The sequence below is a fragment of the Periophthalmus magnuspinnatus genome, chromosome 1 (assembly GCF_009829125.3).
Source record: "Periophthalmus magnuspinnatus isolate fPerMag1 chromosome 1, fPerMag1.2.pri, whole genome shotgun sequence".
Classification (NCBI taxonomy): Eukaryota; Metazoa; Chordata; class Actinopteri; order Gobiiformes; family Gobiidae; genus Periophthalmus; species Periophthalmus magnuspinnatus.
This window is the reverse complement of record NC_047126.1, coordinates 13,346,354-13,361,786: the sequence shown is the minus strand read 5'-3', so window position 1 is coordinate 13,361,786 and position 15,433 is coordinate 13,346,354. Positions and strand designations below refer to the sequence as shown.

The following is a 15,433-nucleotide window of genomic DNA, read 5'->3' as shown; positions in this document are numbered from 1 at the left end:
ATGGTTTCATCAAGCTGGGCCAGAACATCTTTTGCTAATATCTCAGATTTATTTGTGGCTGATGATGCTGACAGTGGGACTTGACTTATTTTTTCACAAATCTCTTCTTTTTGCTTTCCGTCAAATAAGGTTTCAGCAACTGCAGTCATGCAGTTTTTGACAATCACTCCGTCACTGAATGGCTTTTTATGTTGACCCAAAATCCACACAACTCGAAGAGAACACTCGGTAGCTCGTTGTTGTGCAGTGAATGAATTGACCATGATTCTGGTGGAACGATCATATCTTGCACGTAAATCGCTGATTTTTTGTGCCCGGATTGCAGATTCAGGCGGATAAGTTTGTGGAAATGCGCCGTGCTTAGTTTCAAAGTGCCGTTTAACATTGCCGCTTTTTACGAGAGCGACAGTTTCTGAACATATGAGACACACGGGTTTTGTACTGCCGTCTGGTAGGATGAACAAGTATTGATCAGTCATTCTTCTTTAAAAGTTCTATTTTCCGTGTCCTCCTTTCTTTTTTTGGAGCTTGTCATACCTTCTCCCCATAAAGCTGAGCCGCTGCTGTCTGTGTGTGAATCTGCGCGTCTAAAAATAGATTACGGCACCTTCCCCAAATACACTGATCTCATTGGCCCGCACCGTGTGTGGCTCTCTTAAAAACTTTACCGTATCACTCCGCCTCATTCGGAGGAGACTCCGCTTTCTACCGCGGCGAAGGCTATAAGCTGCGCAAGATGGTTAGATATTGCGCCCATTATAAACTTTGAAATTCAACAGATATAGGTTAAAAAAGCTCGGGTCCGGATTGGATCGCGCCTTGGTCCGGATCCGGACCGGAGTCCGCCTTCTTGTGACCAGGGTTCTATACTGTCGCCTCTGTGTTTATTAAAAGGCAAGGGACCGTGTGAAGAATGGACTGACAAAGCTGCTTGAGACCAATGAGCTGGTGGACAAAATGAAAGTGGACTTGTCGGCTTTGGAGCCAGTTCTACAACAAAAGTCTATTGATGTTGATGCTCTAATGAAGAAGCTCTTTGTTGATCAGGAGAAAGCTGATGAGGTAAGTGTGAAACACAGCTGTGCAACATTTTAGGCTCAAATGCTTTGTGTACATGTTGTATTTTTGTCATAGTAGTTAAGTATTTCTGTACATTCTTGTCTTTTAAGACATAGGGTAATTTGAAAGCACTTTCACCCATTTAACTATCATGTGAAATCACTGCTACCTGAATGATGTAAGATAATTTCATTATGTTTTTAATTGCTTTTGACAGATATTTTTATGTTGACAGGTCCGTAGAGTAGTGAAAGAAGATGAGGCTTTAGCTAAGTCCCAGGCAGAAGAAACTCAGGCCATTGCTGATGATGCCCAAAGAGACCTGGATGAGGCGCTGCCTGCTCTGGAGGGAGCCAATCAGGCCCTGAACTCCCTGGACAAGGCTGACATCTCTGAGATCAAAGTGTTCACCAAGCCCCCAGACCTGGTCATGACTGTCATGGAGGCTATCTGCATCCTACTCAACTGCAAGTGAGTGAGAACCTCAGCACTAGTCATTTTTTTTTACTTTGAAATGCTGTATTTGCTGACTGACTTTCCTTTTTTAATATCACATATTATACCCCTATAGTCAGCATCCTGAGAATTACCATACCATCTCATGACTTGGCACCCTTCCCTCTGTCACCTCTCTAATTTAATCAGTCAGTCGCCAGTGCAGTGCTGTGGATTTGGTCTAGGTCAAAATAATACACTTTTGGTATCGGCATTATTATCTTTTGTCTGCCCATTGCTTTCTAAAATGGCATTGTGTATTTTAAATGAGTCCTTAAGTCATAAATATGTGCCAAAACCCCTAGGGGCAACTTAAACTGATTTATTCACAATGTAAGGGACACTGCCCCTTTATTCTCCAGATGTAATCTCTTTTTTACTTGCTCTGCAGACCAGATTGGCCAAGTGCTAATCAGTTACTTGGAGATTCAAATTTCCTCAAACGTCTAACCGACTATGACAAAGACAATATCAAGCCACAGATCCTACAAAAGCTGCAGAAATAGGTCAACAATCCAGGTTTCATTCCTGAAAAGGTTTGTTTGAAAATGATTTAAAACTCATACGTGATAGCGTAGTCTTGTATTGGAAATTGTTCTTTTTGTTTTGTACATAGGTGGAGAAAGTTTCCAAAGCCTGCAAATCGATGTGCATGTGGGTCAGAGCAATGGATCTGTACAGCAAGGTTCTGAAAGAAGTCGGCCCTAAAAGAGAAAAACTGGCCAAAGCACAAGTATGTCTGTAGACACTGCAACACTCTAGTCCTTCTACAGCTTATATGCTATTTTTAGTAGTACTTTAATGCATTGTGCTCACAGTTCTAGTCCATTGTATATACCTGATTAGACTCTGTCGTATTGTTACATAACATTAGTTCCTTGAAATCTAATTCATATAGAAAGAACTGGATGTGACTATGGCAACCCTGAGGGAGAAACAGCAGAAGCTGATGGAAGTGGAGAATAAGATCCGTGTTTTACAAGAGCAGTTTGAGAGCAGTGAGAGAGAGAAGGAGGATCTTTTCTTCCTTTGGGCAGTATGTCACTGAATGCTTAAAAATTTCTCTATCTCTTATACCTAGTGAACACCATGGCTCTAACACAGGCTCGTTTAACCAGAGCTGGGAAACTCACATCTGCTCTGGGAGATGAGCAGGTTCGCTGGGACAAGAGTGTTACCCAGTTTGAACAGGAGATCATCGACATTGTGGGCAATGTTTTTATTGCTGCTGCCTGTGTGGCGTATTATGGAGCATTCACCTCCCACTATAGACAGCTGGTAAGTGTGACCCCCTGCCAGAACTGAATGTGTAACAGAAACTATTGTATGATCATATAGTTTTCACATTCCACATTTTATCTTAGCTTATCGACCAGTGGATAAAACAGTGCCAGGAACTGAATATTCCCATCAGCTCGAGCTTCAGCCTGATTAAGATTCTGGGCGATCCTTATGCGATTCGTCAGTGGAACACAGAAGGTCTGCCTCGAGACACAGTATCCACAGAAAACGCCATCCTGGTGACGCAGGGCCGCCGCTGGCCTCTCATGATAGATCCACAGGATCAGGTATGATGGTGTACATTTTTAAAAAAATACCATGCATGAGCTAGCTAGTTGATTTTTTTATTAAATCAGTTAATTTTTATTTCTCAATAGGCCAACAGGTGGATTCGTTCCAAAGAAGGCAAAAATGGTTTAAAAGTAATCAAATTAACAGACCCAAATTTTCTTCGTACACTTGAAAATGCGATACGTCTTGGCTTGCCTGTTCTCTTGGAGGAGGTAGGCCTTGTTACTGTAATAATAGAGCTGACAATAGTCTATAGCAATATCCTTTGACTATTTGTTACTTTGTCTACAGCTTAAAGAGACACTGGACCCCGCTCTTGAGCCTGTTCTGCTGAAACAGACTTTTGTATCAGGTGGACGAACTCTGATCCGACTTGGGGACGCAGATATTGACTATAACAAAAATTTCAGGTTTTATATGACAACAAAAATGGCTAACCCACATTATCTTCCAGAGGTGAGAGCCACATAAATTTCTTCTAAATGTTTGTATTGTAGAAAAAGTAGATAAAAGTAGTGTTACTTCCCAGAATCCCCACTGCTTCAGAGCAGCGACTGCTAAATAAATCAATATATGTCACTTGTTCATGTCAGGGTCTTCTGCTGAGGCATCTACTATGTATCTATTTACTTTATTCAGGATGGGCCCTCTCTAATATTATAACATTGTGATAATAAAACAAGATATTGTTTTTGGTTATGCAAATTTCCCATGGGTCAAGAAGAGAAAGAGACATATTACTAAAACATGTATGTTTTTGGGCTATTTTATTATAATCAACATTTTTTCAGGTGTGTATCAAAGTCACTATTATTAATTTCACGGTGACCAAGTCTGGCCTAGAAAATCAACTACTAAGGTAAGTAAAAAATACCCTATAGCTCCCCCAAAATTATGATTTGTAAGTCTTGAATGTTACTATGTTCTATTTTTATTGATTTACTTTCATTGTACTCTATGCTAACATTTGAATGGATCCTGTTTTTGTTAGAAGAAAAGTTGCAAGAGAAATGATAATATGGTATCATTGCAATAAAATTGTAAAAGTAAAACATTCAGTCAACAGACCTGTCGAAGAGACATGTGTTGTTAAAACCTATCATTTTTATTCATTGATGACACATGATGATGATCCAAGATGGCGCCACGTACGGTCGCCCTGGTGATTTGGTGCGCTGTGTTCCCTGCTCTACTCCAGGACAAGCTCGCTCAGCTCAACGTGCCTGACTCCACCTGCAGGTGGATCACTGACTTCCTGACAGACAGGAGACAGCGCGTGCGGCTGGGGAAGAATGTCTCGGACACTCGGACTATCAGCACAGGATCTCCACAGGGCTGTGTACTTTCTCCCCTGCTCTTCTCCCTGTACACCAACTGCTGCACCTCCAGCCACGACTCCATCAAACTGGTTAAGTTTGCGGATGACACCACCCTCATCGGACTCATCTCGGACAGCGATGAGTCTGCCTACAGGAGGGAGGTGGACCGGCTGGTGTCCTGGTGCAGCAGCAACAACCTGGAGCTCAACGCCCAGAAGACAGTGGAGATGATCGTGGACTTCAGGAAAGTCACAGCCCCCCTGCCTCCCCTCACCCTGACGGACTCCCCCATCACCACTGTGGACTCTTTCCGCTTCCTGGGCACCTGCATCACCCAGGATCTCAAGTGGGAGCCGACCATCAGCTCCCTCATCAAGAAAGCCCAGCAGAGGATGTTCCACCTGCGGCAGCTGAGGAAACGCAAGCTGCCAGTCCAGATGATGGTGCAGTTTTACACGGCCATCATTGAGTCCATCCTCACCTCCTCCATCACTGTGTGGTTCGCTGGGGCCACTGCCAGGGACAGACAGAGACTGCAGCGCATTGTGCGCTCTGCTGAGAAGGTGATTGGCTGCAGCCTTCCATCTATACAGGACCTGTACGTCTCCAGGACTCGGGGGCGAGCAGGCCGTATAGCAGCTGACACCTCTCACCCTGGACATGGACTATTTGAGCCACTTCCCTCTGGCAGGAGGCTACGGTCCATTGGGACCAGAACCTCTCGCCATAAGAACAGTTTCTTCCCCTCTGCTGTTTGTCTCATGAACACTCTATAATATCTGCACTAAACTGGACACTTTATAACACCGGTCACTTTAATAAGCCACTTTGCACTGTTGTTCTGATGCTGCTATTGTACATATTTTTTCCCTTTAAGTATTTCATTTGATTTTTTAAGCATATCTTTTTAACTTTGTGCATGCTCTTATTTGTATTTGTATTTATTCAGTGTGTTTATGTTGCACTTTTTCACCGTATCAAGTTCCTAGTTTGTGAACTGTGTTCACAGACTATGGCAATAAAAGTCTTCTGATTCTGATTCTGATTCTGATGTACCTATATATACTAGTAGTACTAACTGTTAGACCCTGTAATAACCAGTTCAAATACGCAGTACTTTTGGGTGATTTAGTAAATGCAGGCATGTCTTTCTTGTATAACCTTTATGTTAAATGAACTAGGTGCTGCTTATTTACAACCCTACTAACCTCTCACGACCTCTGTGGCTGAATATCTTTTTCCCCCTTTTATTTCAAAGTTAGTATCGTTGAAAAAGCTCATAAAAACCCTCACAAATATTCCAGTTGACAGAATAAATGAATTACAGTATCTTAGTTCTCCAGTCTGTGCTGTAGCTCACATGTTGCATACTAATGCCCTTCATATCAGATGATCCAATGTCCTTGAAGCCCGACTTAACCCAGAGGACTAATTCAAAATGGTTTATTTCAATGGTTTTCTTTGAATGAGCACTTTGAATGCACTGCCCTCCTTCTGTCTATAATTCTCTTTCCCAGTGGAGGAAAGTTTGTGATGCTAAGAACTGGTGCTTTAGGTAAAAAGGTAGCACTGAGCAAAGATTTAAGGGTCTTTTGAGATAGCAGCGTGGTTTTATTGATGTGCTGCGAAGGTTGAGAGACTTAAGCAGTAGCAACGTCTACCTGTGCCCCAAGGACAGATACCCCTGGGTTCACCACCATTTGGCTCTCATTTATATGGCATTACTTTGACGAAAGATTCTGCCTTGGAGCACCACATGCTAATGTCACTTTTTCCCATCACACTTGTTTCTTTATAAGTCATTTGCCCACCATGATGCATACATCTGTCATCTAGTTGTAAGAAACTCAAACTCTAATGATTTTTAAATGTGTCTTGCATCACCTCTTGTATCTCCTTTACTACTGAAGGAACCTGTGCATGTTATTTTAAGTCATCCGGTCGACTGCATGTTTTTCATCATTTTGTTTCATGATTTTAGGAAAACCCAGAGCGTCCCGATGTGCCATGGCTAAGTGATTTTTACTGGAAGACTTGTTTCCAGCTTGATCACATCCTGCTCTGTTTCAAAGGCATATCCAACGAAATCATCAAGACTCACATCAGTATTAAACTAGGTAACTGCTCCACTTGTAGCGGTATCATGGAAGGTCCAGGGAGGTCAAGCATATTCAGCACATTATAAATCTTCTATAATGCATGTGCTTCATATAAAAGAGGCTTTTCATATAAACCTTTGGGAATCATTTTTCCCTTCTCTCTTCTCCAGGACGTTTTCAAGCATCACTTAATCCAGAGACCTGGGAGGGCTATGTCACAGATCTACTTCCTCTTGAGGAATCTAAAAAGACCAAGGAAGGCGGAGTCAGGGGTCACTGGAATGAGAGACTGGGGTCCTTCCAGAAATTAATCTTGATAAAGAGCTTAATGGAAGAGAAGGTAAATAAATAAGCATTGTCACCAGGGCCAAACATTTTTTTGTAAAATATCTACAATGTGTTTTGTTTTTTTTGTTTTTTTTACATTAGATTTGCAATTTTAACTTAAGCATGACATTCATTTCATAACGGGTCCTTTATTATTAGTCTGTCTATATCTCCAATGCTCAAAATGCTCTGTTCCACCTTGTGATGTCATATAGTGGTAGTTTTCAAGTTAACAGCTACTTTTTAGTTCAGTAAAGATTGGTAATTCCAGGGCTGAAATTATCCAAATGATTGCAATGAAGGTATACGAAGTTGAAAAAGACATGACATCACTAAGTGGAGTGTTTTTCATATTTACTCAGCGTAAATATGCAGAGTTTGTTGTTAAACATATGTGAATGAAACAAAACTATAGGTATATTTTTGATGAGGAAACAGCATTACAGCATAGTTTTTTTTTAAATTAAGACAAAAACAATAATCAATACTACATTTTGTTCTTGGCTCATTAATAGTTGGGGAATTCCTAAACAAAATACAGTATTATTATCTGTTTTGTTTTGTTTTTTGTTTTGTTTTTTCTTCTCAGCTCTCACTTAACTAAATGAGCTCACTCTTCTCCAGGTTGTATTCGCTACTACTGAGTTTGTGATTGTCAATCTGGGGAAACAGTTTGTGGAGAACCCTCCGGTCGACCTGGCCAGCCTGTACAAGGACATGTCTCCCTGCACCCCACTCGTGTTCATCCTCAGCACTGGGTCCGATCCCATGGGTGCCTTTCAACGCTTTGCCAAAGAACGAGGCTATCTTGAAAAGTATTTAACATTACTACTTACTAATCATTACTAAAAACGCATGTTGGTAGGAGTTTTATGCTTACTCGATCTTCCTGTATGCAGGCTCGAGTCTATTTCATTGGGGCAGGGACAAGGGCCGATAGCTGAAAAGATGATTCATGGAGCAATGGAAAGTGGGAACTGGGTTTTCCTTCAGAACTGTCACTTGAAACTTTCTCAGAAGCGGGTATAAAAGATTCATGTTCAATTATCTGTATCTATGTATATCTAGGCCTTATTTAATACATTTAGAAAAAAAAAAAAAAAAAAAATGGTAACACCTTTTCTTCTTTTGTACTTGCAGATACACGGATCCATGAAAACTTTCGCTTGTTCCTGAGCTCCATGCCCACAAAAGTATTTCCCGTCACAGTACTGCAGAACTCTGTCAAGGTTTGTACAAGAAGTAAATAATGTGTAAAATTAAGCAAGACACAAACTTTGGTAGTATCTCATTTCAAATTTTACAGTGCCATTTCACCTAGTAATAGTCTTTCAAAGTGACAGTATGGCATTCAGACTTTGTAATTGCAAAACCTCAAATTGCAGGGAATGGCTCTTTTGTTGTTTTGATGTGATAAGAGTGCAATAAGGCTAATTGAAAAACTCCATCAAATTGATGTTCATTCCTTTAATGAGACATTGTATGATATTTAGTTACAATGGCACACCCTTTATCTTATCCAATGGAGAAAAGCCTATTACTTGACATTATAAGACAATATTATTGCTTTATTAAAAACATACAGCTACTAGATCATTTCAGCTCATAGGAAAGGTTGCAGTCTTAAATTGGATTTAACGATTATTACTAATACATCTCACTGTTTTGAAAATTACAATGAATATAGCCTTAGGTCTTCCATAAAAAGATTAAACCTTCCCAAGTATCAAATAGAACAAGCATTCTGTTTGATACTTGAATGCACTGATTCATCTCAGTCTCTCATTTGAATAATTCATGTGATTACTAGGTGACGAATGAGCCACCAAAAGGACTGCGAGCAAATATGAGAAGGGCCTTCACAGAAATCACCACTAACTTCTTTGAGGACCACGTTCTAGGAAATCACTGGAGGAAAATTGTGTTTGGTGTATGCTTCTTCCATGCAATAATCCAGGTAACAAATTATTCTTTGTTTCATCATGAGCAATCCACCCTAAAGTCTTACCAACATGCATAATTTACAATGCGTGTTTCTTTTATACTTTACTTTTTGTGACTAGGAGCGGAAGAAGTTTGGCCCTTTAGGCTGGAACATCCATTATGAGTTCAATGATAGTGACAGGGAGTGTGCTCTCCTTAACCTCAACCTGTACTGCAAAGATGGCCCCATCCCATGGGACGCACTTGTTTACATCACTGGTGAGAATCCTGTACAAATACAAGTACAAATGTGTGACATTTATGTGGGCTTTAATTTCATACATTCTGTGGCATAATCTCTATTTTTATTTGAGAAACTTGAAAAAGGGAAACAGTGTATTACCCTTAAGTAATAATACATTTATTTTACATGTTAATTGTAAACCGCTATATTAATCTAAAACAGCTTATTAATAGATAGTGTGTGATGACTACTCTACTGAATGTCTCTCTAACTCTTCACCACAATTTCAAACTCAAGCCTTTCCTGCTAGTAAACCCTACAGGCTAAAAATATAGACTTTTAGTTGTTTACAATCATCAGTACTAGTACCAGATTTGGTTTGGTTCTTAACTTGACTTAGTGATCTAGTCATATGTGTGGAAAGCCTCAAATATCCTTCATAACCAAACCTTCTTCTGAGGTTATTTGTCCTGTTTTATTACACAGTGACAACACCATCTCTGCGCTCTTTGTTTCCGTCAACAGTGCACACATTTGTACCGTCTTGTGCAATTGGAAAGGCTTAATGTTTTCTGCTTTAACAAAGACGGCCTGTTTCACTTCTGCAGCTGCGGTCCTGTTTGTTTAGCGCTCACTCTGCTCTGAACCCTGCTCTTCCTCTTCACTGCATGATGCCCGCATACCCTGAATAGTACTATGACTTTATTATACATACCAGATGAAAAGAGCATCTGTACTACAAGTATATATTATACTCTTCAATGGGTTATAAATTCTGTTCTCTTTGTGGAAAACCTAATTGTCTTTTTTTATTTGCTTACTTTATTTTACACTATACCACAATTTAAACCCTCAAATTATTAATTCATGTAACCCCTAAGTACATTGTTATTTATATAAAAGTATTTGTATAAAGTATTTACAAACTTATTACACTATTTTCAGATCTGTTATAATTTTGTTTCCTCATCAAAAATATACTTGGATTTTTGTTTCATTCACACACATTTAACACACAAACCCTGCATATTAAGACTGAGCTCCTCTCTTAAACAGAAAACACTTTGTTCCACCTTGTGATGTCATGTGGTAATACAGGAAGTGCTCCAATGTGTTTTAAACTCCATACACCTTCACTAGAATCACCTGGATGATTTCAGCCTTTCAGCCAATCTCTACTAAACTGAAGGTAAAGGTTAACTTGACTCCATGACATCACAACGTGGAATGGTGCATCTTGAGCTTTGGATGTTGACGGAATAATAATGCAGGATTACTCAAACATGTGTGAATGAAACAAAGCGCAATTCTGGGAATGTTTTTTGATGAGGTAACAACATTATAACATGGTGTAAAGCTCATAAGAGTCTATTTTGTGTAATATAGGACGTTTAGCTAATGTCTTGACATTTCTCACAGAATTAAAGAAATAGTTAGTTAAAACAAGCAGCACATTTTTATTTAGCTCACTTATCTAAAGTTCATTAGTTTGGCTAATCTGGTTTTCAATTACACTTTTAAATGATTCTGTCTTCCTCAGTGGAGCGTGCCACGCCATTATCATGTTGATGTCTCTCATTGCTGTTATCGCTCTTCTGTCTTATTAGTCTAATCCTTAATGCTAAGAGTCATCTTCAACACCCGGGGCTGTAGCAGAGAATTTGGGCTCAAACCAACCATGATATTGCCTTTCCTCTTTTAGAAGGAGCAGTTTCTCTCCTGGTACAAAAGCGGCTTTACACTGCCTTCAGCTTCCAACAAGCTTCAGCTCACATTTGTCTGAATATCCTGTGGATTCTCCTCTTATGTAACTACTTTGTGTCCGAGATATTGGGCCAAATTCATATTGCGACAATTTATACCCACCACACTACACACTAAACGGTTGAACTTGGAGGCAAATTAAATCTTTAAAAACAAAAGAGTAATCCAGTTGAGTTTAATAACTTAACCATTCATTTACATTAATTCACAATGAGCAATTAAGAGTAAACCCATTTCAAGGTCATGTACATTTTTACATTCATATTTTATTCACAAATGGATTAAAACATTTAACAACTGTCCCTCAAAATACATTGGTGTCATTAACAGTCAAAAGGGGGACATTTATAATTTTCTTTTAGTTTTAGAAAAGATTATAAATACAGAATGATTAAATCTTGTAAAGACACGATGCATAACTACATATAGAGATCTGACAGTGGTGATCCCAGTGTTCTTCACAGCCCAAGGCAAAGTGTAAATAATGAAATCACTCTCTAATGTGTTGGAGAAATAATGATTTTAAGAGCCAATGGTGGGAACAAAGCAAACAATTGACAGTCTTCTGGGACACACTGCTTGACTCAATGCAATAATTAATAGATATGTTCTAAATTGCATTAAACTTGGTAAAATTACTATTTCAAGATTAATTGGGCTATTTTTAAAAACAAGGAATGGGAATGACATTGTTACAAATCTGCAGTTAAGGATTTCACCATGTTACTCCCCAGGTGAGATCACATATGGAGGCAGAGTGACAGATGCCTGGGATCAGCGATGCTTAAGAACCGTCCTGAAAGGATTCTTCTCACCTCCAACTCTGAGTCCTGGCTACACTTACTCCTCCTCAGGTGCGACTTCTGTCATGTCGACTTCAAACAAAACGTCTTCAATCTGTGCCAACATTTCTAACTTAGGTTTTGTTTGTGCACAAGGGATTTACTATGCCCCAGATTCTTGTCATCTCAAGGACTTCAGGGATTATATAGAAAGTCTTCCCATTATTGATGATCCAGAGGTGTTTGGTATGCACGAGAACGCCAATTTGGCTTTTCAGGTAACTAGTTAAGTCTTCAAAAACTAAATACAGAATTGATAGAGGCTTTTTTTCTATCTAATTGTGTTAATTAGACTTGTCAAGTGTAGGTTATCTGCCTGCATATAAATGTGATTTCATTTGTTTTACTTTTTACAGTTGAAAAAAATTGAGGCACTCAAAAAGGACAAAATAATTAAAAGCCTTTATTACTACATGACGAACAAAGTTAAAATCACCCCAAAGCATTTCAGCCCTTTGGTCTTCATCTGGGTAAATGGGAGATGGCTGTCACAGAACAAATTTAAAGTCATAGGTGTAGGTCACATGATCAAAGTGGGCTGGCACACAGTCACCTGGTGCATGATGGAGCATGTAGGCTGAGCAGAGTTTAGTTCTTAACAAGACATTTAAATTATGCATACATTTTCATGTTCTTATTAGAGTGCCTCAGTATTTGAGACTGGTCCCTGTACTGAAGAGCACTAAAAGGACAATTTTGTACAATCTCTGCATATCCAAGTAGTACTCCTGCCCCTAAATTTTGCATTGTTTTACTTTTCATTTGCAGCGACAAGAAACTTTATCTCTAGTCAGCACCATACTGGATGTGAACCCTCGGTCCTCAGCCAGTGATGGGGCCAAGAGTAATGATGAAATAGTCTGTGAGTTGGCTGAGTCCATCTTGGATAAACTCCCTGGTCAGTATCAACTACATTACATTATATTTGTTCTTATCCAACCTGATTTGGTATGTCTATTTTATTTTATTTATGTTTATATCTACCTGCAGAGCATCTGGACATGAGTCAAGCTACAGAGTCCTTGTTTGTCCGAGATGAACATGGACGTCTGAATTCACTCACGACGGTGCTGGGCCAGGAGACAGATCGATTCAACAATTTACTGAAAGTGCTCAGGGTGAGGCACATGACTATATTTATGGTTTGTGCCCTTTGCTAAAAGATTCATGTTTTCATACAGTAAGAAAACCATGCACTTTGAATCAGCCCACGGAAAAGTGAACACTGTCAAGTTCAAGTCAAGTTGTACAATGTTAAAAAAATAGCAATATGAAAACTTGAGGCTGTGTAATTGATCAAATTTGAATTATGTGTATTATGATGGAATCGAATGCAGGCTGCAGTTCAAGTCTACCTGGCAATTCTGTGGCATTAAAAGTACATTGTTTGGACCAGAGCTCAGAATAACATTCTCCAACACATCTGCCTTGATAAAACGTTAAAATGTTGGCTATATACACCATTTTGTCTCCTAGGCTTCTCTTGTAACTCTCCAAAAGGCCATTGGGGGTCTGGTAGTGATGTCTGAAGAGATGGACCGTATCTACACAAGCTTCCTCAACAACCAGGTCCCGAGCCACTGGGCGAACTCTGCATACCCCTCCTTAAAAACACTCGCCTCATGGGTCAAAGATCTGGTGCTCAGGACATTTTTTATTCAGGTGAGCACAAAAAGAAGCTATAACTATAACGTTTCCTGCTAGCAGAATTTTTAGTCTTTCCACCAGTTCCAGGTGTTGGGACCTGCATGTCTGTGTCAGACCTGCCTTTGGTCATGCATTCTGGAGTTATATAAGCCTGTCACTGTAACACATTTTGAAGCACTATATATTGCTACAGAGATGTACTGCAGTATGCCTTTGATACAATAACAATAATGCAAGATGATCCTAGTAAACAATTTTTAAATAAGCTGTATCATTAAGGGTCTCAACAAATTAATAGCAGAATGAAGCAGAGGGTTAAAAGCCACTTTTTCAACCCTCTACAGCTCAAATCTTATCATATTACAGCAAAAATACCCAAATCTCCCCAATTTTACAAAGACATTGCATATAAATGTTTCAGCTTTCATATATTGAGCGATAAGTCGATATAATAATAATCATGACAGGCCTAGACTCATCTCCAGCTAAGTGTACTGTCTAGGATGTATAAACAAATAGGTTTATTCATTATGGTGCTTTGTTGTTTTTTTTTATATTACTTTGTTTATCTAAGTCACATACATTTTATAGGACAATGCACGGTCATAATACTATACTTTCAAACACAATTTCAATACAAGAAAAAACTCAATACAGACTTCAACACCAAAATAATATAAACAGTCTTTTTTTAGATTTCTAGATTAGATTCTAGATTCTAGATTTTTTTTTTTTTACCGATGAGAGGAACAGAGTCTGAAGTGGCTGGCATGATCTCTGCCACCAGCAACATGAAGACCGTCAGTGACAGCAGGACAGTGATTCCTGATGGGGGAAAAAAAAAACACAAACAAATTATTTAAGCTGACTTCAAATACATTTCTAGGCTTGTTTGTTTGTTACTCTTAAGAAATAACTACTAACTAACTCACATGTTGAAGCTTTGGCATTTCTAGGTCTAGTTGTTGTTGTTTTTTTCTTCTTTTGTGTTAAATAAGCATTGTTTTATTGATTATCCAGCCAATAATAAACAGGTAGGAAATGGAGGGGAGTTACAAATCATATTGAGCTGAATAAGTGATTTGTGCAATACCAGTTGAGCCATCAAGATCACAATTTTACAACTAAATACTAACTAAATATGAAAATCCCATGCACAGTGAGTATATGGGATTTTCATATTACGCATAGTATTCTATCAACGGTGTAAAAATATTTCATGAAGATTTTTTGGGATAAAAGCTGTTGATATTGTGAAAATTATGCTCAAATAATGAACGTAAAAATCACTGCCAGCATTGAAAACATAAATTAGACAAAAAAAAAACATATTTTAACAATAGTTTGGCCCGTAGGCGACACAGGACAGGAAGAAAATCAGTGATAAATAGGATGAAGAGTGGGGGGAGACACCAAGAGTCCCCTAAGTATAACTGCTGCTGCCAAAGCCATAAGCCATAAGCAACAGCACATTTAATTGTAAAATATTTTGTCACATTGTCATCTCTGCTCCTATATTTCCCCCCGCTGTATCTGTGCCATATTTACCCAGCGATATCTTCTCTCCAGAGTCGGCCGGCAGCAGGAACACCAGCAGAGCCAGGCCCGAGATAAGCACACAGGGGATGAGCAGGTTCAGGCCGTAATAAAGTGTCCTGCGCCGCATGGTGACCGTGAATGTCACATCTGGGTATGGCTCTTTACAGCACTCGTAATACAGCTCATTACGCTTCGACGGGACACCTGAAAAAGAATAAACACGTCAGGAAATGAGATAAACTTTGACTTCATAAAATACATGACCTAATTGTGTCACTTCATTAAGTTAAGAACACACACCCTCCGTTACAGCGCTTTTCCGTCTGGATTTAGACTTAGGAAATGATCATTCTTTGGCAGTGTTTATTTTAGCTCTAATTAAATATCTGATAAATTGTTTAAGAATAATTCAGCTTAGTAACTATTTAATACACAAACCCAGGGCTATACAACTTAATGCTTAGGATCAAATCAAGCGCTCTGATCCTGCCCTCAAGATTTTGTTGTCATTGTCATACAGAACAACGAAACTGCATTTAGAGTGCAATAGAACAGGTGCAAGAGCCCATCCAATAAGCCCAGAAGTGACCCCAGTGTAAACAT

The 15,433-nt window shown here is 39.2% G+C and overlaps 2 protein-coding genes across 2 annotated transcripts in view; one reads left to right on the top strand and one right to left on the bottom strand.

The window, feature by feature from the left end:
- Positions 1-13,763, top strand: part of LOC117393974 (dynein axonemal heavy chain 6-like) — a 27,332-nt gene extending 13,569 nt beyond the window's left edge. The window contains 23 exon segments of the mRNA XM_055221599.1: positions 895-1,062; positions 1,295-1,530; positions 1,946-2,090; positions 2,171-2,287; positions 2,453-2,594; positions 2,636-2,832; positions 2,919-3,122; positions 3,213-3,338; positions 3,418-3,582; positions 3,918-3,985; positions 5,963-6,008; positions 6,427-6,562; positions 6,715-6,884; positions 7,496-7,686; positions 7,771-7,894; positions 7,960-8,100; positions 8,682-8,828; positions 8,935-9,073; positions 11,537-11,656; positions 11,741-11,862; positions 12,413-12,542; positions 12,635-12,762; positions 13,121-13,763. Of these exon segments, the coding sequence (XP_055077574.1) occupies positions 895-1,062; positions 1,295-1,530; positions 1,946-2,090; positions 2,171-2,287; positions 2,453-2,594; positions 2,636-2,832; positions 2,919-3,122; positions 3,213-3,338; positions 3,418-3,582; positions 3,918-3,985; positions 5,963-6,008; positions 6,427-6,562; positions 6,715-6,884; positions 7,496-7,686; positions 7,771-7,894; positions 7,960-8,100; positions 8,682-8,828; positions 8,935-9,073; positions 11,537-11,656; positions 11,741-11,862; positions 12,413-12,542; positions 12,635-12,762; positions 13,121-13,348 (3,390 nt within the window). The 3' untranslated portion in view covers positions 13,349-13,763.
- On the bottom strand, positions 13,479-15,433 carry LOC129456212 (CHRNA7-FAM7A fusion protein-like). The gene is made up of 4 exons (XM_055221550.1): positions 15,349-15,433; positions 14,840-15,034; positions 14,030-14,116; positions 13,479-13,534 (listed from the first exon to the last, which is right to left on the bottom strand). The coding sequence occupies exons 1-4, from the start codon at positions 15,431-15,433 to the stop codon at positions 13,479-13,481; spliced, it is 423 nt and encodes a 140-aa protein (XP_055077525.1).